The following is a 25560-nucleotide window of genomic DNA, read 5'->3' as shown; positions in this document are numbered from 1 at the left end:
CAGAAAGGGACAATTATTGTGTGATTCCACTTACGAAGTTCCTAGACTAGGCAAATTCATAGAGACACAGAATAGAATGGTGAATAGCAGGGGAGAGGGTAGAGGGAACGGGGAGTGATTGTTTAGTGGATACAGAGTTTCTATTTGGGATGGTGAAAAAGTTCTGGAACCCAGAGAGAGGTGATGGTTGTACAACAGTGGGGATGTACTTACTGACACAGAACTATAAATCTAGAATTAGTTACAGTGGTAAGTGTGATATGCATGTTTTACCACATTAAAAAAGAGGAGGGAAGGAAAGATGGAGAGAGGTGTGTGTGTATTTTTAAAGAAGCGAATTGAGGGGCACTTGACTGGTTCACTTGGTAGAGCATTTGACCCTTGATCTTGGAGTTGTGAGTTTACTTGGGTGTAGAGCTTACTTAATAAAAAAAAAAATTAAGAAATGACTTGAGAAATACATTAGTTAAATAGCGATACAGGCATTTAACGCCCTGGGAGAAATGTTCATGGTGGTATGCAAATTATTGAAGGTTGGAGAGCACTAGGATAGAGGACAGACAGATCAATGGCTTAGGGAGACCAACTCCTGTTTCTGGCTCACTCTGCTGTAAACTAGTGGGTGGGTCCACACATGCATGACACTTCCCTGAAGCGTATTAGATAAGAAGCCCAGACCTCTAAGACTGTTTACTGCCTTAAAATTGTCTTATTCTGGGCTGTGCCATTGGTTCTTTATTCAGATCACGTGCTTTACCTGTTTATTAGAATTGTCTTCCAATAATGAAACCAAAAAAATGCACTAAGACATGACGTTAGCAATTAAAATCTTTTAAGAACTGTAATTATCATAGTAACAATAGATGAAAGAAAACTTGCTGTTCAGTCAAGATTCTTTTTCCTTCCATGTCCATTTTGTATTCTTTATCTAGAATGCTGTATTATTTTTGTATGGTTATAGTCAACTGTGCTTTTGTAGGCCAAGTTTTTGACAGCAGGCTTCAAACATTAACTTATGTTTCATCCTTTAGATTATGATTACTGATAGCAAATGAAATTTTTATTATTTAAAAAAAATTTTTTTAAAAGATTTTTAGGGGCACCTGGGTGGCTCAGTCAGTTGGGTGTCCAGCTCTTGATTTTGGCCCAGGTCATGATCTCAGGGTAGTGGGATTGCCTGGCATTAGGCTCTGAGTCTGCTTGTCCCTCTCCCTCTGCTCCTTCCCTGCTCACGGTCTCTTTCTCAAATGAATAAATAAAATCTTAAAAAAAAAGAAAAGATTTTTAAGTTCTCTCTTCAGCCAAGGTGGGGCTCAGACTCACAACCTCAAGATCAAGAGTCACATGCTCCACCTACTGAGCCAGCCAGGTGCCCCAGCAAATGACAAAAAAAACAAATTTTTTTTAAAGTAGGCTCCATGCCCAGTGTGGAGTCCAACGTGGGCCATGAACTCACAACCCTGAGATCAAGACCTGAGCTGAGATCAAGAGTTGGATACTTAACTGACTGAGCCCAGAGCAACCCCAGCAAATGAAATTTTTAAATGTATTTCATTCATAGCTTGTTCTGGTAGCTAATTTTCAAGAGAGTCTTTTGAGTTGGTTTAAGGGAAATGGTGTAATGGTAATCTTTCTTGAGCTTCATCTAGTCAGTGGTATGGTATGTTAAATGTCTCAATGTTTTACTTGGATAAAAGCTGGGATCTTGTCTATAAGAGAGTAAAAACAATACATTCCCTTAACTAGTGTCCTAATTATGCATCTTTCATCCATTACTGACCATTTGTTTTGTGTTTTTAGTTTCACCTAAATTTTTTTTTAAAGATTTATTCATTTATTTTAGAGAGCAGGAGCGAGCAGAGGGGAGGGACAGAGAGAGAAAGAGAACCGTGAAGCAGACTCCTCACTGAGTGCAGAGCCCCATGCAGGGCGCGATCCCAGGACCCAGAGATCATGACCTGAGCTGAAATCAAGAGTTGGACACTCAACCAACTGAGCCGCCCAGGCACCCCTGGTTTCACCTAAAATCTTAATCTTCATTAGAATAGTTAGATATATCTGTAGAATGTAATGTTGTATTTTCTTAGTTTGCTCTTATATACTGACTTTGATAGAGATAAAAAGATTTGCCCAAACTAACAAATAAGCTTCTTTCACAGTAGAGCAACTATTTTATTTCATTGTGCCTTTTNGGGGCTCGATCCCATAACGCCAGGATCACGCCCTGAGCTGAAGGCAGACGCTTAACCACTGTGCCACCCAGGCGCCCCCTCACTCTAACATCTTAATTACGTAAGCTCTCGGTTGATCTCCCTTGAAACGTAAAGATTTTTTTTTTCCTCTTTATAAATTGGCTAGAAATCTTGTGGTATTGCTTTCATCAGTAGTTTCACAAATTTTTCTTCCTTTCTGTTTTTATTTAGACATTTACTAACAGATGGGCTGAATTTGTTCTATTTCTAGGCTTTATTTTAATTATTTTTTGAGAGAGTGCATACAAGCAAGGGGAGGGGTGAAGGGAGAGAGAGAAGCAGACTCCCCGCTGAGTGTGGAGCCCAATGTGGGACCTGATCCCAGGCCCCTGAGATCATGACCTGAGCTGAAGTCAGATACCCAACTGAGCAATCCAGGTGTCCCTCTAGGTTTGATTTTAAAAATTAAAAATAAGTTTGATTTTAAAAAATGTGTATACAACATTATTTAAATAAAATTAGGTTCCCAATCATATATACACCAAGTTTTAAAATCCTTAGGACCAAGATTTCAGATTATGGTTAAAAAAAAAAAAGTTCTTATTATCATCAAATCTTCAAAATTCAGAAAAATGTATTTAACTATATATAACTGTTGCTGTGTATGTTCTTTTATATCTTTATATCCTGTTTCCATTAGATATTCAATTCCTTGTCTGCTAATACTTTTGTTGTGATAAAATTGGATTTGAAGGTCACTTCAGAGAACAGTAACTTTTCTCAGTTGATTTTCTTCTGCCCTTCTTTCCCTTTTTAAATTTTACTTTATCAAACTGAAAAGGTTATTGACAGATATAGCAGTTTGGCTCAGTAGTTTTTATTTTGGGTAAATACTAAATAGGGAACTTTTATTTTATTTATTTATTTCTTTTTAACCAGGCTCCAAGCCCAAGGGGAGCCCAGTGTGGGTCTTGAACTCACGACCCTAAGATCAAGATCCGAGCTGAAATCGAGTCAGACAATTAACTGACTGAGCCACCCAGGCATCCCCAAAATAGGGAACTTTTATTTTATCTTAGTTTTAAAGATTTTATCTATCTATCTATCTATCTGAGAGAGAGAGCGCATGCAAGAGTGCACACAAGCAGGGAGAGCGGCAGGCAGAGGGAGAAGCAGGCTCCCCACTGAGCAGAGAGCCCAATGCAGAACTCAATCCCAGGTCCCTGGGATCATGACCTGAGCTGAAGGCAGATGCTTAACCAACTGAGCCACCCGGGCGTTCCAAAATAGGGAACTTTTTAAAACAAAGTAATCTATATTGCTTTATGTATATTTCTTTAAGAACTAGTAACTCAGTATTTGACGTAGATTGCAAGTTTTTATTTAACTTTTTATTGTGAACATTTTGAGGAGTACACAAATCAGGATCCTCTCCACAATGCATGTGATATGTCTCTTAAGTTTCTTTTAATTTATATTAGTGTCCACTCTTTTGTAGAGCTCCATGCTGTATATTTATTGTAGAAACTGAGTTCTGAATTTGGCTGGCTGCATACTTAAGGCTTCATTTCACATTTGTCTGGTGGTTTGGGTAGATTTGGGTCTAGTGTTCTTGACATACCACATGCGGAGGCATGTCTTCCCATTCTGCTTTTAGTGAGACTGGTTAGTGTGTGTGTAACATACCTAACACAAATGAGTGCACGTATATCTACCAAATACTCATGCCCAAACACTGCTAGCAGCCCACCTGCCCATCAGTAGTGGAATGGGTAAATAAAGTGTATTTGGATATGATGGAATACTACATAGCAATAAAAAGGGACAAATTAACTGAAACAACCAACATTGCTGATGTTTCTCACAGAAATAATGTTGAGGGAAAAGAGTTGACACAATAGAGAGCCTGCTGTATGATTTCAGATATAATTGCAGATATAAGATTTCAAAGATGGGCAAAATTGTCTGATTTAAACATATTGTAAGACCAGTGAAACAATACTACCTTATTAAAAAGGTCTTTTTCCTCCCTTCTGAATGAGAGAACTCTCCTTATCCTATACTCTGTTTTCATAGGTATTAGGGTGTATTTCTATATCTTATTACATTGGTTTGTCTATTCATATGCCTGTTACCACATTGTTTTAATTATAGAAATTTATAATATTTTTTTTTAGTTTTTTTTTAGTTTTTTAAGTAATCTCTGCACCCAAGGTGGGGATCAAACTTGCAACCCTGAGATCAAGAGTTGCATGCTCCACTGACTAAGCCAGCCAGGCACCCCCCTTTTAAATATTATTTATTTTTAGGTAGGCTCTGTGGCCAGCCTGAGGCTGGTACTCAAAACCTCAAGATCAAGAGTTACATGCTCTGCCGACTGAGTCAGCCGTGAGTCCCTCGAAGTTTTAGAATATGTTTTAGTATCTGACAGGGCTCATACCTTTCTCCAGTCATTGCTCTGCCCTTTGAGGATTTTTCTAGCTATTCTTGCTTACTTATTCTTTGAAATTAACTTTATAATTAACTTGTTTTGCTTCAGGGAAAAAAAACCCCTAATGGTATTTTCATTGGGATTGCATTAAATTAATAGATTATTTTAGGGAGAACTGGTATCTTTTTGATATTGAATTGTCCTTTCCAGGAACTTGTTCCCTGCCATCCAGGAACATGGTTTTTCCTTCCTCTTTGTTCACTTTGCTTCTTTCAGTGATGCTTTTGACTTATATAGGTTTCCTGTTGTTTATTGTTATTAAATTTAAGCCTGTTATAATTTTTGCTATTGTAAATGGGATCTGTTTTTACTCATTTTTTCCATTCATTACTTTCATTCATTCTTTCTTCTGGTGGGTATTGTATATATGAAGGCTTGATGTATGTGTTTAATTTTATATACTGCTATTCAACTAAAATTTCTTAATGTTTGGAATAATTTTTCCATTGATTCTTTGGGATTTTTCAATTAAATATATTATTTGCAAATTGAAGTAGAGATAGTGTCTTCCTGTAACCCTTACACCCATCCTGAGTTGTTAAGCCTCTAATTGCTTTCTCTTGTCTAATTGCATTGACAAATATCTATATAATTTTATATAGTAGTAGTGCTTATTTTCTTGGCTATAGCAGGAAAGTCTTTAGTGTGTCCCCACTAAGGTGCTGGCCTTAAAAAACACACACACATATATATGAGATGTAATTTACACACCATAATAGTTACCTATTGTAACTGTACAATCCAGTGATTTTTTAAAGTAAAATTATAGGGTTGTAGAACACTTTTGTTACCGGAAATTCCCATGTATCTGTCCTTTTACAGTGGCTTATGCGTTGTGTAGAAGGTATAGAGGGATATATTTATGTGTATGTGTATTTATATGCAAATATGTACATCCTATGCCTGTATATTTTTATCATTTAAGGAATTACCCATTATTTTCTATTTCATTGCTTGTTTTTAACACAAATGTTTCAAAATTTTGTTATTTTTGAAGATTTTATTTATTTATTTATTTATTTATTTATTTATTTATTTAAGAAACAGAGTGAGAAGGAGAGAGCATGAGCAGGGAGAGAGGCAGATGGAGAGGGAGAAGCAGACTCCTCACTGAGCAGGGAGCCCAGCGAGGGGCTCAATCCCAAGACCCTGGGATCATCACCAGAGCCAAGGCAGACATTCAACCATCTGAGCCACCCAGGCGCCCCACAAAGTTTTCTTCTTGATGTACATTTTCAGTCAGCAGGCTCAAATTGTCTGTCTTAGTATACTGAAAGTGAAGTTTCCTTAAAGTGCAATGTTAAGTTTTTTTGTCTGAGTAAAGGAAGATAACATTTCATATGCTGAAACATTTGCCCCGTATTGTGTTGTAGAGGATGGCATTCCCCGTGGATATGCTGGATAATTGCAGTCATGAGGAATTGGAAAATTCTGCTGAAGATTATATGTCAGATCTAAGGTGTGGGGATCCTGAAAACCCTGAACGTTTTTCTCTTCTCAATATTACGGTAAGGTGTGGGAAGGTGATTTTTGTCAACCTTTTCAGTTGGGTTTACACATGAAATCAGTATCTTCTTACTTTTTATCATTTAAAAATGTTAACTAATCACTTTTGAAATTTGCATCAGAAGACTGTTCACTGAAATGGATAAATATTGATTGGTTAGTACAGCAGCATGATCAAGTTTTAAAAAGACACTATAGGTTATTGCTTAATATTTGTATTTTGCCTTTAAAATGACATATAAGTTGCTAACTAAATTAAATTTACTTGAGATTTGGAATTTGTGATTTTAGAAATTTTTTAATAAAAAATCAACAAAACACTAAATACACATTTTTGTGTCATAAATCTTCCCTTTCTGTCAAACTTCCTAATTAGTAAGTGTGATATATTGTGATGGAAAGATCATTAGCATTCCACTGTGAACTAGGTAGTAGGCCAGTTCTCTAGCCTCTCTAGGCCTTAGAGTTTTTTTCTAGAAAATGATGTTTAAAGGCTTCTTAAAAGTCTCTTCTTCTAAAGCACCAGGATTTTATAATTTATTCTTCTAACGCACCAATATTTATAATTATCTGAGTTATGATATCTGTAAGTGGGGAATTATGGTCAGATTAATGAAGGTGGAAAAATCTTAAAGTATCATTTGTATCTCAGTGGAAAAACAAATGTCCCTGTCTTATGTCTTTTACTATAAAATGGAATTTTCCCCCCTGAAGTTGTCTAAATAACAGATGATAAACTATAGTTGTTTTTTAATGAGTTTATGTACCATATCATGCCTTGTTTTTATTCAGATGTGTGGCTAGAGCACAGTAGTAATATTTATTGAAATAAACTTTAATTTTTTTCCCCAAGAGAGTAAAATTGCTGCAAAAGGGAAGTCTGACTTACTTTTCTGAGACTAGAACTATCTTCTATGAAGTTAAGTTATGTAATTAGCATTAATGTAGAGAAAGTTTAATATTTTGATAGAAGCATTGTGTTTTGCCCTGTATTTTCTTAACAGACTTCACTAATCTTTAATCACTTATCATTTCAGATTCCTATTAGCCTGTCAAATGTAGGCTTTGTACCTCTTTATGGTGGTGATCAGACCGAGAAAATTCTTGCTCTTTTTGCGCCTGAGGACTCACTCACAGGTCTCTTTTTTGCTTAATCTTTATAAATTGAGGAATTTTTCTCCAAACAATTAGAATTATTAAAAAGTATCTACATGATGGAATTTTAAAAATTGTTTCAAACTAAATTTCAGAAAATAATTTTCCCTTGCTTGTAATTAAATGTTCAATGAGTGAAATAAAATAAAAATGGTATAAATGGGGCCACGTTGTAGTATGTGGGTATATTTAAGATTGCCTGTATAAACTTTTTCAAATAGTAATATTGCATACTGTAAGGCTTAAATGTTAATAATCATTTATTCTGTTTTAGCTGTGGCACTTTACCTTGCTGATCAGTGGTGGGCTATCGATGATATTGTGAAAACATCTATCCCTTCTAGAGAAGGGCTTAAGCAGGTAACAAGATGCTATAATTTAAAAGTGTTTCCTCTGAGGTCATTTCACAATATGTTTCCTATAAACATTGATAATTGTTGAGATTATTGAGCACTTCTCCGTTTTAGTATAACCAGGTTGTATTTAAACCCTTAGACTTAATTGTTATGCTGAAACTGGTAGTCTGGTTGGGCTTCCTCAATATTACGTGGTTCTAAAATTATCTGAGAATTGGGTGAAGAAGAGTGAATACCTATGGGTTACTTGAACTGTAGTGACCTGTAACTATATTAGCTTCTGACTTTCTTACAGGGTAGAGAGAAAGCTAGTTCTGGGTGTTTGCCTAGGTTCTCTGTCTCTAGGAGAGACTGACCAGGAAACTTGCCTCTCGGTAGGGCCATTTCAGGTGGTCTATTCAAGTGTTCTAATCAGTGGACTAGAATGGAGATCCTTGGGAGCATACTGCCAAACTTTGTCCTTTTTCATGTCCCAGTCATCATTTTACCGTTTACTTAGAGGAAGACACAGATGGCATGCTGATCATTTCTTCCTGCCACAGTGCTGAATGGGAGAACCAGTCTGTGAAAGGCAGAAGAAACAAAGAGCAGGGTCTAACATGATGAAAAGTAGTACCCATGGGTTCAAAACACTAACTGCACATGTACACCATGAAGAACAAGCTAAAAGAACACGTACAAAAACAATTGGCTTTAGGTAATTAGAAGTAAAACCAAGATAAGGAAAAAAGCTAATAAAAACCCTTAAGCTTATATAGCAAAGCCCCACTGTCTTAGCAACATCTTCAGTGTTTAGTTCTGTAATATCTGCAAGTCCCACCTCTCCCCCGATGGAGAGATGTTAAGGATCTGGAGCACTTTGAAGGGAGAGGACTAGAATGGCCAGAGTACCCAGAATTGCATTAGCTCAGTCTTTTCCTTCGCTTGATCCCTTGTTCCTGTGGTATGAAATTTAGGGGAATGTCATGGCTTTCTTCAAATATATTTAGGCCGTGTGGCTCCAGGGTATCAGAGTCTGGTCTTTGGCTGTGGTCAGCTCAGTATGAAGAAGAATTTTATACTGGTCAGAGCTGTTCAGGGAAGGAATGGGTTGCCTTAAAAGCTAGCGAGCTTTATCATTTCCTGTGTTGTTTGGTATCTGACATCCCCTAGTGTGTAGTATGTTTAAGGCTTCTTTTTTTTTTTGAGAGTAGTGTGTGTATAGTTAATGCTTTTTTTCTTCACTCACCTAATTAGAGGGCACTCTTGTGCTTTAAGGAGGCTTGAGGAGAAATAGTCTTTATGGATAGAACTCTTGTTTTTAGTGGTGAAAGATGCCTGTGAGGGGAAAACCCCATTGTGTGATGTCAGAAAGTTGGTGAGGAGGTCCCTGTGGCCTTGCATGTAGGAAGTGAGGCTCTGCTTCCATTCTGTGATTGCCCCAAGTTTGTTTTTTATCAGATTTGTCTGTGCCACTGTTATCACTCATCTGATCTGGCAGAAGGGTCTGTGGGTATGTGTGTGGGGCGAGGTGGCTATTCCTTATAGTTAGACAACCAAGACATGACTGTTAAATGAACATTTTACCTGGAAAGATGAGACAGATTCCTTTCCCAAGAGCATAATTATGGCCTTGCTCATCAAATAAGATAATTGTTCTTAAAGTCACAAAGAATAACATGAACCTTTTTTTTCTCTCTTCTTTTTTCCTTTTTTAATTTACTGTTGAGGCTAAAATGGTGTGAAAAAGAGTTGAAGCAGTAGAGGTGGTGGGGCAGCAATTAGGTGGGGAGACCCTGGATCTGGGCAACTGGAAGAAAAAAGAAAACACTTGAACACTAAGGAAGAGCTGTTGGGGACTGGTACATTAGAAACTTGTTTTACCTGTTTCAGAATTTTGCTGAGAGGCAGTATTCCATGCATAATACGTGTTTGTAGAAATGGATTCTTACTGGTATGAATGATGGGTCTCATCAGTGTGATGAAAGGTTTAAGAAATCATTGTGAATGTATTCGAAGTGCTTTGAATGTTAGTGTGAGGTGTGGAAGCAGGGAGCAAGGTAGCTAGCATCTCTGAATGGGTGCATATCATAACTGTTGTGCCTGGTGTCTGACTCTCTTTCCAGGTGAGAACTCTTGGGGAGAGAGTGGTTCTGTATGTTCTGAATCGAATTATTTATAGAAAACAGGAAATGGAGAGAAATGAGATACCATTCCTGTGTCATAGCAGTACTGATTATGCTAAGATTCTGTGGAAGAAAGGAGAAGCCATTGGGTTTTATTCAGTTAAGCCTACAGGTGAGTCTTTAAAAGTTACTTAAACTGTATCTTATGGAAACCTCCTTTTTAGACCCCAACTATATCAATATCCTTTTAAATGACTCTTTAGAGTTTAAATTGAGGGGATTTCACCTAGTATTTCTTGGGAGTACTTTGACTCTATCTTTCTGTGTGAATGAGAAGTGTTAGGAAAGTCTTGAAAAACAAAACAAAAATAAACGTTTGACAGGGTTAGATTTCTCCATGTATGTGCAAGGAGAGTTGCGCGTTGAGCCTCTTATTTGGCTGTCTTGACTCTCTTCTGCGTCCTTCCCTTTATTTAAAGCAGGTGTTTGATTCCTGCTGCTATCACTATTGTGGGCTCCTTTTAAAACTGCTATCTACCTGTGGACCAAATGCATAGCCTCTGTCCGCCTCACACAGCTGATTCAGCCTGATTTATTAAAGGCAGCTTTGCCGAATACCATGAAAAACAAAGCATATTTAGAGAATTCAGATAGCTTTGAAATTGTTAATCTTCTAAAGTTTAGATTGTTGATCCTAAGACCCAACTATACCCTATTCCTAAAACATGGATGGAGCTTCATCCTGCTTGACCTATTTTCCTGTCATTTCGACTCCCTAGAGGTACTGGAGCCAGAAAGATCTAACCTGCTTGATCCATGTACGCACATACACCCTATACCTTATAATCACCATGTAACAAAGTTGGCCTTTTCTGTACCTTGACCAAAAGACCTTTCATAGAGAACACTCAAATTATTTTCAGGCTTTCTCACATTTCACACCTTCCAAATTTAGCCCTTTTGGTCAGATCAAGTTTAAAGATCACACCAAATTCACTGTTGGTTTGCAGAACAGTTGTGACTGATCCCTTAATCACATAATTAGTACACACTTAAGATTTAGTGCATGTAGTCAGTGAGAAGAAGGTCACTTTTTCTCAAGAATAAAAAACTATGATCTATATCGTTTAAACTGGTTTGCTGTTTTATTTTTTTAAAGATTTATTTATTTAGTGTAGAGGGAGAGAGCGTGCACACATCGGGGGAGGGAAAGAGGGAGAGAGAGAATCTCAAGCAGACTCCCCAGTGAATACAGAGTTCGACTTGGGGCTCGATCTCACAACCCTGAGATCATGACCTCAGCCGAAATCAAGAGCCAGATTCTCAACCAAGTGAGCCACCCAGGTGAAACAGCTGCTTTGCTGTTTCAGTAAATACTTTGGTTGTCCTTCAATATGCTGTTTTATTCTTGTATAAATTTGAAATAGAACCAATAATTTATGTAACTTCAGAAAGGTATCATTATACAGGGGCAGAATAATAATGTTGGTTAAATGGAAGCATAGCATCAGTTTTTTTTAATGTTTTAATAACTTTGGGGTTGAGATATGTTTTAATTGCTTTATGCTTTATTTTATACAAGGTAATTCCTATGGCAATTGGAGATTTTTTTTTTTTCTTCTCATACTGGCTCCAGGGGAGTTCTTTTTTTTTTTTCCCCAAGATTTTATTTATTCATTTGACAGAGATAGAGACAGCCAGCGAGAGAGGGAACACAAGCAGGGGGAGTGGGAGAGGAAGAAGCAGGCTTCCAGTGGAGGAGCCTGATGTGGGATCACGCCCTGAGCCGAAGCGACTGAGCCACCCAGGCGCCCCTCCAGGGGAGTTCTTACCTTAAACTAGCTCATAGACATTTGGAGCATGTAGTAGTCTATACTTATTTAGAGCTTGAAGGCACACAGTTAAAGGGCATAACATTCCTCTTTCAGTATTTCTAATCAGTACTTGATTCCAAGAGTGTGCTTCTCTTTCATGTGCTTTTGGGGCTCCTTCTCTTGTTGCTTGTTGTGGTATTTAACAACATTTTTTATCCTTGAGCTTTCAAGGGCTACTTGTCTACCACTTTTAGCACCTTCCATACTTCTTTACTAATTGCATTACCTCCTTACTATTTATTATAGTTCTTTTCCCCACTTTAAGCTCTGGCTGTCATCTACCAGGCAACAGTGGAATTAGGTGTGCTTATACTAGCCTTTGAATTAATAATCATTTAATTCAGTCTGGAAGCATTAAAGGAAACCCAAATGTACAGTATTTTGAAAAAACTGTCCAAATACTAAAACATTTTGTGATAGAAGTATATATTTATCTGGGGGAAAAAAAAGTGTACCAGTAGCAAGAAGATTAAATCCTTCTTAAATTTGTAGTTGAATGACAACCTTATGGTGTCACTTAACTATTTATGATTTTTAAATTAAATAGCAAATCATTATATTGGGATGTTTATTGGGATGTGAAAATAGTTTTGGTATATAAAAGGAGACTGTTTATGAAGTCCAATCCTATTACACTACAGTGAAATTTAAGAAACTACATAAGTTCTTTTTAGCCTGAAGTAGATCACTGTGGTGGACTTAGAGCTTGTTCGTATGTTTTTTGGGTTAGGTAGATGTCAGATTATTAAAAATAATTCTTTGCAGTAGATTGTTGTGTGAAATCTGGCATATAACTCTAAGGGAGCTCACAGAATTGAATAATGTCTTTATAACAAAAGGTTTTCTGGTCCTTTCTATGGTTATTAAGCACTTTTACCTATAAAAAAAATAGGAATAGGATTAATGCTGAACCTTGTCTCCTTCTGGTATTAAGTAATATTCATTCATGGATTCATAAACCAAAAAAAAAAAAAGGTAAGCTCCATTTATTTCATAGATGTATTTTCAGTAAAATTTTATTTTTTGCCTAATAATGAGTTTTCCAAATGTATAATACACTTGTGTTTTGATCCATCATGTAGTAATACTGATGATAATGATAACTCAAAATTTCTTTTGGATTGATAATTAGAATCTCATGGTCACAAGAAATTTTAAAAATTTATATTTATGTACAGGTATATTTTTACAGTGAAGAACAGTTGGATAATAAATATGTAATCCAAGTATAAAAATATATTACATTAGGGTAACATTCTGTAGAATAAATACAATAGAAATAGAAGTTCAAGAAAAAAGAACATTATAAAACTTTTGAGTGTTAAGGATAGGTTAGTTCGATAGTAAAGGAATAGTTTATTCAGTGGATGATGAGGTTTACCAAATTAATAACAGCTTTTAGGGTTCATTTGATACATTTAGAAGAGTGATAAAATAATTTTTGTTTACCTTTAATATTGTTTGTTAATTGAAAAGGGAAAAACAGTAAATTTACATAGAGCGTCATGGCAGACACCATGTTAACTAGTAGATCATGGTTAGTATCACCAGGAGTAAGACCCATCAGTATCATGGATTCCTGATCTATGATGTACTGAGAAGGGCATAACATCATTTCTGGTATTTTTGCCCAAAACCCATAACCTTAATTTTATAATGAGAGGATGTTAGACAAAGCCAAACTGAAGGTTATCTACAAAATAGCTGATCAGTGATTTCTAAAAGTGTTAAAATGATGAAAGACAAAGGTGGAATAATTATCAAAGACCAGAACTAAAGAGATATTAAACTAAATCGAGTATAGAATCCTGGATTGGATTCTGAAACAGAAAAAAGGTGTTAGTGGCAAAACTGGTGAATTTTGAATAAGGTCTCTAGTCAGTAGTATTTCGTCAATATTCGCTTCCTGGATTTGATAATAGTACTTTGGTTGTGTAAGATGCTAACATTAGGGAAGCTGGATGAAGGGTATATGGGACTCTGTATATTTTTTGCTACTTTTCTATGAATGTGAAATTTGTATAATAGTTTCTCAAAAGTAAATATCGATAATATGCTAGAAATTCCATCCTTACAGTTATTGACACTTAAGAGGAAATCTTCAGATGTTACCAAAGATGTATGAATACATGAATTTCAAAATTATTTAAAGGTTACAACATGAGCAAAAATGTTTCCTTTGAGGAGTTTGAATTGGCCAAGAGAAAAAAATTCCATAAATACCAATATAAGTGATTCATCGAGAAAATGTCCCAGTCAGATCATCCTTCTGTGAAGTTCATTGTCAGCAGTCACCACCATGCACACAGAACACCTAATCAGCTTTTTAATGCCTTATTCATAACTATGAACAAATAGGGGAAACCACTGATGTGAAATATGGAGATCAGAACAAAAGAGAATTAAAAAACAATTTGGAAGAGACAATGAAAAACAAAACAACTCTTAATGTATTTGGAAAGTAAGAGTAGTCCTTACATTGATGAAATGAGGACGAGATATATTAAAAGAATGTGTGTAGAGCTCTTGGAAATTCAAAATTCAGTGTATGAAAGATAAAGTTAAGGAAGTGGATCAGAAAGGAGAGCAACAGCAACAAAAAACAAACCCCAAATGATGGAAAATAGGTAAGAAAATTACAGGAATGGTCTGAATAATAGATGTTTCAGGAGAGAACAGAGAAACTAGAGGGGAAGAAGTTACCAAAGAAGTAATTCAAGAAAATTTCTTAGAACTGTAGAACATGCATTTCCCCATTAAAAGGACCCATTGAGCATCCATCACAATGAATTAAAATAGACTCATACCGAGATAGAATATTAAGAAATTTCAGAAATTTGGGATACAGAAAAGATTTTGTAAGTCTCTAGAGAATGAGAGAAGCATTTACATAAGAGATCAAGTATCAGAATAATTAGATTCCTTCACATCAAAACTGCATAGTAGAAGTGAAACAGTGCCCTTAGGACACTGAGGAAGTGTGGTTCTGTGGAATTGGGAGTGGGGTGGATAAATGTATGTAAGAGCTAAATTCTCATCTTCCGTACTGGGAAGGCCATTGCTGATGCCTAAAATGGAAAAAATCAAGAAAAGCAGGAAGTTATTTAGAGATGTGGAAGTAAATACCAGAAAGATTAGCTAAATAATTTCAAAGTAGTGGTTTCTGGGGAGCAGAAAGTGTTTGTGTGTGGATCATGGAGGCAGTCACAGGACTGCTTTTTTTCTTTTCAGTCTAATAGGACTGTTGTGCTCTAACCAGTGTACACATTAAACTTTGAAACTTTGATTAAAAACAAAAAGTGAACATTTTTAAAAGTGGAACTATATCCGGAATCTAATCAGTGTCCACAAAACTAGCTGAATTTTTTAAGTCCTCACAGGATCTGTGATGATAAAAGGGCTGTTCTGACTACAAAATTGCTAATGAGAAATATCTAATGTACCTGTGAAAAGCAAGAAACCCCTTTGTTTATTCAGTGGAAATTTTGTAACTCTTTGCCTTATGTCAAGAACTAGAGAAGATGTAAATTTGTGTAAATCAGATATCACATTTAAGGTAGACGAGCTGAGAGAAAAAACAAAATTGAGGACGCTGTCATTAGCTGCTGTTTTGGAAATGTCCATTATTATTTGGCTTCAACTGTGAACCATCTTGATCCATTTCGAAGACCCATATTTTGGGAAATCACAATCAAAGAACCATATGAAGGTAGCACAATCTAGTCAACAAATACTGTAAATTATTTTGTTGAGTCACTACCAGAGGGATTTACGATGACTACTAAGGGACATGTTTTTGGTTATTGTAGTTCTCATTTGAAGTAATTCATAATGGAAGTGTTTTTCCCTCTCTCATCATTTGCTAGTCAGCTTTCCTTATGATTTTTTAGACTTTTTAACTGAGAACTGTTTCTGTGGTCTTTCCTCCTTTTTGGGGGCAAATCACTCACGTTCTGTTCACTGAAATTCAGCTCTCTAGCCCTTCTGTTCTAAGATTTTTTTAAAGGAATATCAGAACTGATATAAAATGATAACGATTAGTAGTATTGCTAATGGCAAAACATAGTAGAAGTTTGTGTTGGAAGAGTGAGGTTATATTGTGGGGCCTTGAGTCTGTCTAGGTATAATCCTTTTTAAAGGAATGAGCAAAGACATGGGGAAGTTCCAACTAATGTGTGGCTACCTGAAATGTGTCATTGGGAAATGAAGTGGCTACTTTGTTTTCAGGTGAATTTCTAGCCACCTAAAGGGCTACATGCTTTCCAATTAGCTTCTCTACTGGGAAGGTAGGGCTGATTGCATTGTCAGTGTAGGCACAAGGATGGCTGGTCCTGGGTTCCTGCGCCTTCAAAGCACCAAAAATTTAGTGGATAAAACAGAAAACTGGAGTCATTAAATAACTACTCATAATTCAGTTTGATAAGTATTGTACTTGAGGTATCAACAACAGTAGTCTTTGAAAAATGGAGCAGGAAGTTTTGCCTAGAGGTGGGTGTCACTGAGAAAGTGCTATTTAAAAGTGGCTTTGAAGTAAGGAGAATGTCAGTAGGCAGAGAAGGGGGGAAGGGATAGAACAATCTTAGTAAACATATAAATGTAATATAAATATATGAAAGAAGGCAGAATCATGAAAGTTCAAGGTGTATTTAGGATGCCAATCTGGATAAGCTGGTGGGACTAAAGGATAGGGAGAGTAGAGTGGGAAGAGGTGAAGATGGAGGTCCTCTTGTGAAGGGTCTTAAATGCCATAAAGAAGTTTGGAATTTTACTGGCAGAGAAGCTATCAGTGAATTTTATGTAGAGGTAACATGATTAAATATTTTAGTGAGATAATTTTTTAAACATTTTATTTATTTGAGAGCACGAGCAGGGGTGAGCAGGGGGAGTGGCAGAGGGAGAGGGAAAAGTAGGCTCCCCACTAAGCAGGGAGCCCACTGTGGGGCTCAGTCCCAGGACACTGAGATCATGACTTGAGCGAAAGGCAGATGCTTAACCTACTGAGCCACCCAGGTGCCCCAGTGAGATAATTTTTGTAGGACTTGGTGATTGGGTAGGAAACTGTATTCTGAAATCAGGAAAGTCAGTTAATTGGGAGCTATTTTAGTAGTCCAGGTGAAAGAAGGACCAACAGTAGAAATGTGGCAATAGGGATAGAGTAGGAAACAGATTTGAGGGAGATTTTTGGGTGGACAGAGTGTCCTGACTCTAATGTCTATATGTCCAAAGGGAAGGAGAGGAACCATTGGTGACTTTTGGGGGTTTTGGCTTGGGTGCCTAGGTGGGAAGGTGTTAAGATTGGGAATATAGAAGGAGGAGTGGATTTGGTAATACTTGAGTTCAATTTTGACGTGTAAAGTTCATTGATCCTATGAGACAGTAAGTAGACATACATAGTTAGAAATATAAGTTCGGTCACACGGGGGAGGTGTGGATTTTGACAAAAGTCAGTGTAATGTATGTATGTATGTATGTGTGTATGTATATATGTATGTATGTATGAATGAATGATTTTATAATTAAGTAATCTCTACACCCAACTTGGGGCTTGAACTTACAACCCCAAGATCGAGAGTTGCAAGCTTCACCAACTGAGCCAGCCAGGTGCCTCAGAAGTCAGTGTAATTTTGAAATGTAGATGAGATCAGTCAGAACTCATATAAAGTGAGTGTGTATTCATGAATATTGGCGTGAGAATATAAGTTACTGGAAACAGCCTATCTGCTGAGAGATGTGCTTATTGATTTCCTGACATTTAAAAAGGAAATGTTAATCTACTGGGAGATAAGAGAAAGGGGAAAGTTAGCTGAGGCTGTCAACTGTTCACCAAATATTTGTGCTTAATCTCCTATATTGTAGTCATTGGCCAATAGCTGCCCAGTCAGGGATTATATTTTCCACTCACTCTCACAGCTAGGTGGGGCTGTGTGACTAGTTCTTCCCAAAGTAATGAAAAATGATCTGTATGATGTTGGATCCAAGTGGTTAAGATGCATTCTTTTTCTCCATCTGTCTGCTGAATGCAGTGGATTTTGAAGACCTAGTGAATGGAGAAGGCACAAGACAGAAGGAACCTGAGTTCCTGTTACTTTGATGGGCCCCAGTGAACCATGTTTCCAGTATGTATGTGCTTGTGTAGTCTGCTTGAATCTGGGCTGGCCCTGTGACATGGTTTACCAGTAGACTGCAGCACAAGTGACACTGTGCTAAACCTTAAGAAGGCCTGGAAGTTTGCATTTTGGTACCGTTAGAAGCTAATTCGCCATGTAAGAAATATGACTACTTCAAGACTGCCATTCGGTGAGGGAGCCCAAACAGCTGCGTTAAAGAGAACTGAGGCTCCCAGCTGGCAAGCCCAGCTGTGCTTACAGTCAGCAGCTGATACAAACTGTATCTTGTGGGAGTGAAGCCGTTTGGACTTTTAGCTGTTTCAGTTCCCCATATGATACCGTATGAAAGTTGTGATAAATAATGAAAATTTTTGTTTTCAGCCGATACATTTTGGGATGGTTTGTTGCGCTACAATAGGTAACTGAAACAGTTCTTGGATGATGGTGCATCAGAAAGCCATCCACTCGGGACGCCTGGGTAGCGCAGTCGTTAAGCGTCTGCCTTCGGCTCAGGGCATGATCCCGGCATTCCGGGATCGAGTCCCACATCGGGCTTCTCTGCTGGGAGCCTGCTTCTTCCTCTCCTACTCCCCTGCTGTGTTCCCTCTCTCACTGGCTGTCTCTCTGTCACATAAATAAATTTAAAAAAAAATCTTTAAAAAAAAAAAAAGCCATCCACTCTGCAGTAGCACCTATGTGGGACTGTTACTTAAGTAAAAATGAGTCTTATGTTAAGCTTTCCATATTGGTTTGTTATAACAGTTAACGTTGCCATAATTGATTTTAAAGCATCAAGACTGTGATGAGAATACTTGTCTAGTGGTATATGACAAGTTCTCTCGTAGATGTAATCACATTATTTGTTTAGAATTCACATTATGCATGTGTTCTGTGGAGACAGTCACACACTGATGCCTTCATGAGTATTTATGAAGGTGAGGGAAGACATATTCCTGGTGGACAAAGAAGAAATGGTGATTTTTATGAGGGGAGAAAGTCACTCAAGTGTGGTAGAGTATCTGTTCTTGAATTTGAATAGATCCTGAATGGTTTTGTGAAAATTTATTCATCTTTCAAAAGTTATTTTGAAAAGTTTTTGAAAATTTATTTTGAAAGATGCTATATAGATAGGGAAGGAGAGAAAAGGGGAAGAAGGTGTGTAGAAGAAAGAGCAAGAGGGAGAATTTGAGTTAGTAATAAAAATTGTGTAGACTCCCCTCATGGAGCTTAGATTTTAGAGGAGATGTTGGCAGTGAATAGACAGACAATGCTATGAAGAAACCTAAAGTAGATAAAAGAAGAGAGAGTGTTTGTGGGGAGTTACTGTTTTAAATGGGTCAGGCTCAGGGGCACCTGGGTGGCTCAGTCTTTAAGCGTCTGCCTTCAGCTCAGGGCGTGATCCCAGAGTGCTGGGATCAAGCCCCACATCGGGCTCCTCTGCTGGAAGCCTACTTCTTCCTCTCCCACTCCCCCTGCTTGTGTTCCCTCTCTCGCTGGCTGTCTCTCTGTCAAATAAATAAACAAAATCTTAAAAAAAAAAAAAAAAGTAAGGTCAGGCTCAGCCATCTCTGAAGGGAGTAAGGGGATGATGGGATATGTGAAGTTTCAGGAGAAAAGGTTTTGAGGCAAAGAACTGAAATGCAGAAGCCCTGAGGCAGAAGCAAGTTCAGGGTGTTTGAGAAAAAGCAAGAGAGCCAGTGGCTAAAGTAGAGACCATGTGTGATATGGGGTAGAGAGAAGTAGGGCCATATCCTGAATGATCTTATAGGCCAAGGAAAGAGTTTGAATTTATTCTGTGGGTAATGAAAATCCATTGCAGGGTTTTGAACATGGGCATAACACAACCTGATTTGCCTTTAAAACAGGTAACTAACTCTGTTGTGTGAGAAATCGGGAGAGGGGATACTGGAATTGAGTTTTAGTTAGTTAAGAGGCTGTTGCAGAGAGTCCCTGGCAGGAGGTGATGGTGGCTTGGACAAGGGAGGTAGGAGTAGAAGTCATCATATTTGAGATAAATTATGAAGCTACTGTTGCAGGATTTTTGATGGATTGTACATGGCTATGAAGGAAATGAGTCAGGGATGAATTCTTGACTTTTTGCTATAAGCAGCTGGGTGGGGGTGATGAGATTTACTGAAAAATTAGTCAACTAAGGGAAGATGAGGTTTGGGAAGTATCTGTGAAAAATCTGATTATAAATGGTTTATTGGAATCACATGTATAAATTATTTTTTTAATTTTTAAAAATATTTTGAATATTTAGAACATTTTGAGAAGGCAAGCACGTGTGTGAGGAGGAGCAAAGAGAGGGAGAGAGAGAATCTCAAGCAGACTCCCCATTTAGTACAGAGCCCCATGCAGGGCTCAATCTCGCTACCCTGAGATCATGACCTGAGCTGAAACCAAGAGTTGGTCGCTTAACCGACTGAGCCACCCAGGCGCCTGTTCTTTTTAAATTTTTTTTTTTTAAGATTTTATTTATTTATTTGACGGAGAGACAGCCAGCGAGAGAGGGAACACAAGCGGGGTAGAAGGAGAGGAAGAAGCAGGCTCGTAGCAGAGCAGGGAGCCCCATGCGGGATTTGATCCCAGGATCCTAGGATCCCGCCCTGGGCCCGGAGACAGACGCTTAATGACTGAGCCACCCAGGCGTCCCAGTTCTTTTTAAAATTTTAATAGCTTTATTGAGGTACTATTCACATTCCATACAATTCACCCATGTAAATTATACAATTCAAAATTTTTTTTAGTAGCTTCACCAAATTGTACAACTCTCATCATAATCAATTTTAGATCACTTTGATATCCCCAAAAGGAAATGCTGTACTCAATGGTAGTCACTTTCAACTCCCTCAGCACTGGCCTTAGGCAACCAGTAGCTTGTCTCTCTAGATTTCTGTCTCTGTAGATTTGTCTATTCTGGACATGTAAGTGGAGTTGTACAGTAATGCAATCAGACACAGTAGTTTTTTGTGTCTGGCTTCTTTGGCTTAGAGTACTATTTTCAAATTTCATCCATGTTACGGCATGTTATCACCACTTCATTCCTTTTTATGGAAAAATAATATGCCCTATTGTATGGATATGCCAATATTGTCTTTCATCATTTGTTGGGCTTCTGAATTGTTTCTCCTTTCTGGCTGTTTTAAATAATGCTGCTGTGAATATTTGTGTACAGGTTTTTGTGTAGATGTGTTTGTATTTCTCTTGGGTTTATACCTAAGAGTGGAATTGCAGGGTCATATGGTAACTCTTAACTTTGGCTTTTTTTTTTTTTTTAAGATTTTATTTAATTTGACAGAGCCAGCGAGAGAGGAAACATAGGCAAGGGGAGTGGGAGAGGAAGAAGCAGGCTCCTAGCGGAGGAGCCTGATGTGGGGCTCGATCCCAGAACGCCGGGATCATGCCCTGAGCCTAAGGCAGACACTTAACGACTGAGCCACCCAGGCGCCCCTTAAGTTTGGCCTTTAGAGGAGCTGCCAAATGGTTTTCCAAGTGATTGAACCATTTTGCATTCCTGTCAACAATGTACCAGGATTGCATTTTCTCCACATCCTCACCAATGCTTGTTTTTATTTACCTTTTTGATTTTAGGCAGTGTAGTAGATATGAAGTATCATGGAATTGTCATTTTCAGTTGTATTTCCTTAATGGCTAAAGATGTCAAGCATCTTTTCACATGTGTATTGGCCATTTGTGTGTCTTCTTTGGGAAAATGTGTACTTAGATCCTTTGCCCATTTTTTTTTTTTAATTTATGTGATAGAGAGATAGCCAGCGAGAGAGGGAACACAGCAGGGGAGTGGGAGAGGATGAAGCAGGCTCTCAGCGGAGGAGCCCGATGTGGGACTCGATCCCGGAATGCCGGGATCACACCCTGAGTCGAAGGCAGACGCCTAACGACTGTGCTACCCAGGTGCCCCCCTTTGCCCATTTTTAAATTGGGTTGTCTTTTTTTTCCCACTCCCCCCCAGCTTTATTGTGGTATAACTTACATTCAAAATTGCCCATATTTAAAATTTACAATTTGTTGTGTTTTGATCTATGTTTACAGCTGTGAAACTGTTAACCACAATCAAGATAATAAACATACTCATTATCCTCAAAAGTTTCTTTTGCTCCTTTGTAACATCCCTCCTCCTGCTATGAATCCCCAAGCAAATACTTATCTGCAGTCTATTACTATAGATTAGCTTGCTTTTTCTGGAATTTTATAAGATGTGATCATTACAGTATGTACATTTTTGTTTGTTTTAGCCTGGATTCTTTCACCCACGGTTATTTTCAAGAGTCACGTATCATAAAATTCACTCTATTATAAAGTGATTAATCTTTATTGATTTAAGAACACTTAACGTAAGATCCACTCTTAACAGATTTTACAAATCTGTTAAGATTCTTGTATTGCAGAATTGTTAAGATTATTGTATTGTAGAATACAGTATTGTCGACTATAGGAATAATGTTATGCATCAGATCCGTAGAATTTACTAATCTTGCATTAATGAAGCTTAAACCCATTGATTGGCAGCTTCCCATTTCCATCTCACCTGCCCTTGGTGAACATGGTTCTGTTTTCTGCTTCTTTAGTTTGACTGTTTTAGATACCTTATATAGTTGGAGTCGAACAGTATTTGTACTTCCGTGGCTGGCTTATTTTACTTAGCATAATGTCCTGAAGGTTCATCCATGTTGTCGTGTATCACAAGATTGATTTTTTAAATGAATATTATTCCATTGTATGTGTATACCACATTTTCTGTATTCATTTATCCATCAATGGATATTTAGGTTGTCATAACATCTTGGCTATTGTGAATAGTGCTGCAGTGAACATGGGATTGCTGATATCTCTTTGAGATCCTGATTTCAGTTCTTGCATAAATACCCAGAAGTGGGATTGCTGGATGATATGGTAATTCAATCTTTGAGTTTTTGAGGAACTTCCGTACTGTTTTCCATAGTGGCTGTACCATTTTGTATTCCGATCAACAGTGTACAACAGGTTCCAGTTTCCCATAACCCTTGTTATCTTTGGGTTTTTTTGTTTGTTTTGTTTTGGTAATAGTCATTCTGATAGGTGTGAAGTGATACTTCTTTGTTGTTTTGATTTGCATATCCCTGTTGATTGGTGACATTGAACATTTTTTCATATACCTGACTTCTTTGGAGAAATATGTATTTAAATTCTTAGCCCATTTCAAAATTGGGTTTTACTTGTCTTTTTATTATTGGGTTATAAAGCATTCTTATGTATTTAGATACAAGTTTCTTGGACATACATAATTTGGAAATATTTTCTCCTATTTTATAGGAGTGTCTTTTCACTATCTTGATGGTGTTCTTTGAAGCACAGAATTTTAAAATTTTGATGAAATCCAATTTATTTTCTTTATCTTTGTCACTTTTGGTATTTATCTAAGAAAACTTTGCCTAATCTAAGGTGATAAAGATTTATTGCTATGTTTTCTTCCTAGAGTTCTATAGTGTTAGGTCTTAAATTTAGGTGATGATCCACTTGCAGTTAGTATGTGTATATGGTGTGAGGAAGGGAGTCAGTCCAGCATCTTTTTTTTTTTTTTTCCTTTTTGCCTAGGTGAATATCTTGTTGTGTCAGGACCAGTCAATGAAAAGACTCTTCTTTTTCTGTAGAATTTCCTTGGAACCCCTGTCAAAAATGAATTAACCATAAATAAGAGGTTTTGTTTCTGGACCCTTAGTTCTTTTTTTTTTTAAAGATTTTATTTATTTATTTGACAGATAGAGACAGCCAGCGAGAGAGGGAACACAAGCGGGGGGAGTGGGAGAGGAAGAAGCAGCTCATAGCAGAGGAGCCTGATGTGGGGCTTGATCCCATAATGCCAGGATCACGCCCTGAGCCGAAGGCAGACGCTTAACCGCTCTGCCACCCAGGCGCCCCTTCTGGACCCTTAGTTCTGTTCCATTGATCTTTTTAACTGTTCTTGTGCCAGTACCATACTGTTTTGATTACTGCAGCTTTGTAAGTTTTAAAATGGCAAATATGAGTCCTTTAACTTTGTTTTTCTTTACAATTGTTTTGGCTTTTTTGCAGTCCTTTACACTTCTGTATGAATTTTAGGATCACCTTGTCAATTTCTGCAAAAAAGATTTAGCTGAGAATTTTGAATCTTTAGGTCAATTTGGGGAATATATTGACATGTAATAGCATTAAGTCTTCTGATCCATGAGCGTGGATGTCTTTCCATTTAGATGTTTAATTTCTCTTAATGTTTATAGTTGTTAGTATGCATACAAGTTTTGCACTTATTTTGTTTAATTGTAAGAATTTTATTATTTGTTAATGGTGTAATAAATGAAATTTTTTTTTAAAGGTTTTATTTATTCAGGGAGAGAGAGTGTGTGAATGGAGGGATGGATAGAGGGGAAGAGAATCTTAAGCAGACTCTGTGCTGACTGTGGAACCTGATGTGGGGTTTGATCTGATGACCCTGAGACCATGACTTGAGCCGAAATAAAAGAGTTAAATGCTCAACTGACTGAGCTACCCAGATGCCCCTGGAATTGTTTTCTTTAATTTCATTTTCAAATTTTTCATTGCTGGTATATAGAAATACAATTGATTTTTATATATTGATCTTGCAACCTTGCTGAACTGCCTTTTATCAGTTTTAAGAATTTTTTAGTAGGTTCCTTAAGATTTTCTATGTATAAAATGATGTCATCTATAAATATAGTTTTACTTCTTTCTTTTTAGGTTGGCTGCCATTTATTTCCCTTTTTTGCCTAATTAGAACCTCCACTACTGTGTTGAATAGACGCAGTGAGAGTGAACAGTTGTGTTTTGTTCCTGATCTTAGGTGGAACCATCCAGTCTTTCACCATTAAGTGTGATGTTAGTGGTGGGTTTTTCATAAGTCCCTTTGTCAGATTAGGACATTGAGTATTTTTATCATGAAAGGTGTTGGATTTTGTCAAATGTTTTTTCTCTATTTACTGAACTAATCCTGTGATTTTTGTTATATTTACATTTATGTAGGCTCTTTCATTCTTACTCTTGGAAAAGTTTCATGCATTACAGAATTTAAAGATTATTGATTATCAACATTTAGATAAATGGTAGAAGCCTTGGGAGAAGGTGAGATTTCCCAGAGAGAATATATAGAAGAAGAAGGTGGACAAAGATGGAATTTTGAGGATTATGAGTATTCAATCTACCATGTGCAGTGCTAAATTTAATTTACTTACAGTTAGTAAATTTAATTTAATGAAAACTTCATCTAAGTTAGGTTGTGGTTTTGCTTTACTAGATAATCGTGCTATTGTCTACAGCTGTTGATGGGTCTGAAGAATCTCTGGTAACATGGGAAGTTTTTCTGCTCTTATTTGATATCTTTGTATACTGATAGAACACTTATACAAAGTATGGTTGCCCCTTGAACAACACAGGTTTGAACTCCATGGGTCTACTATGTGTGTTTTTTTTTTCCAATAAATATAGTGCAGTACTATAAGGGTATTTTCTCTTTCTTATGACTTTTTAAAAGATTTTATTTATTAGAGAGAGGGCGCACGAGTGGAGAGAGGAGTAGAGAAGGAGAAAGAGGGACAAGCAGATTCTGCACTGAGTGTGGAGGCCGACACAGGGCTCAATCCCGGGATCCTGAGATCATGGCCTGAGCTGAAACCAAGAGTCAGACGCTTAACCGACTGAGCTACCCAGGCACCCTTCTTAATGACTTTCTTAATAACATTTTATTTTCTCCAGCCTACAATATTGGAAGAATATAGTATAT

At 37.3% G+C, this 25560-nt stretch overlaps 1 protein-coding gene across 5 annotated transcripts in view; it reads left to right on the top strand.

The window, feature by feature from the left end:
• Positions 1-25560, top strand: part of FAM169A (family with sequence similarity 169 member A) — a 63007-nt gene that overhangs the window by 13844 nt on the left and 23603 nt on the right. For 3 of the 5 annotated variants that reach the window (XM_019797470.2, XM_002917209.4, XM_019797469.2), the window contains exons 2-5: positions 6057-6191; positions 7227-7326; positions 7619-7704; positions 9806-9977. In XM_019797470.2, the coding sequence (XP_019653029.1) occupies positions 6060-6191; positions 7227-7326; positions 7619-7704; positions 9806-9977 (490 nt within the window). In that variant the 5' untranslated portion in view covers positions 6057-6059. Of the gene's footprint in view, positions 1-2234; positions 2293-6056; positions 6192-7226; positions 7327-7618; positions 7705-9805; positions 9978-25560 lie in introns of those variants that run through there. The other 2 variants (XM_034656362.1, XM_034656363.1) reach the window with 2 other exon arrangements.

Source organism: Ailuropoda melanoleuca, chromosome 3 (assembly GCF_002007445.2).
Source record: "Ailuropoda melanoleuca isolate Jingjing chromosome 3, ASM200744v2, whole genome shotgun sequence".
NCBI classification, from domain to species: domain Eukaryota; kingdom Metazoa; phylum Chordata; class Mammalia; order Carnivora; family Ursidae; genus Ailuropoda; species Ailuropoda melanoleuca.
The sequence above is the reverse complement of the archived record's forward strand: the minus strand, read 5'-3'. Positions and strand labels throughout refer to the sequence as shown.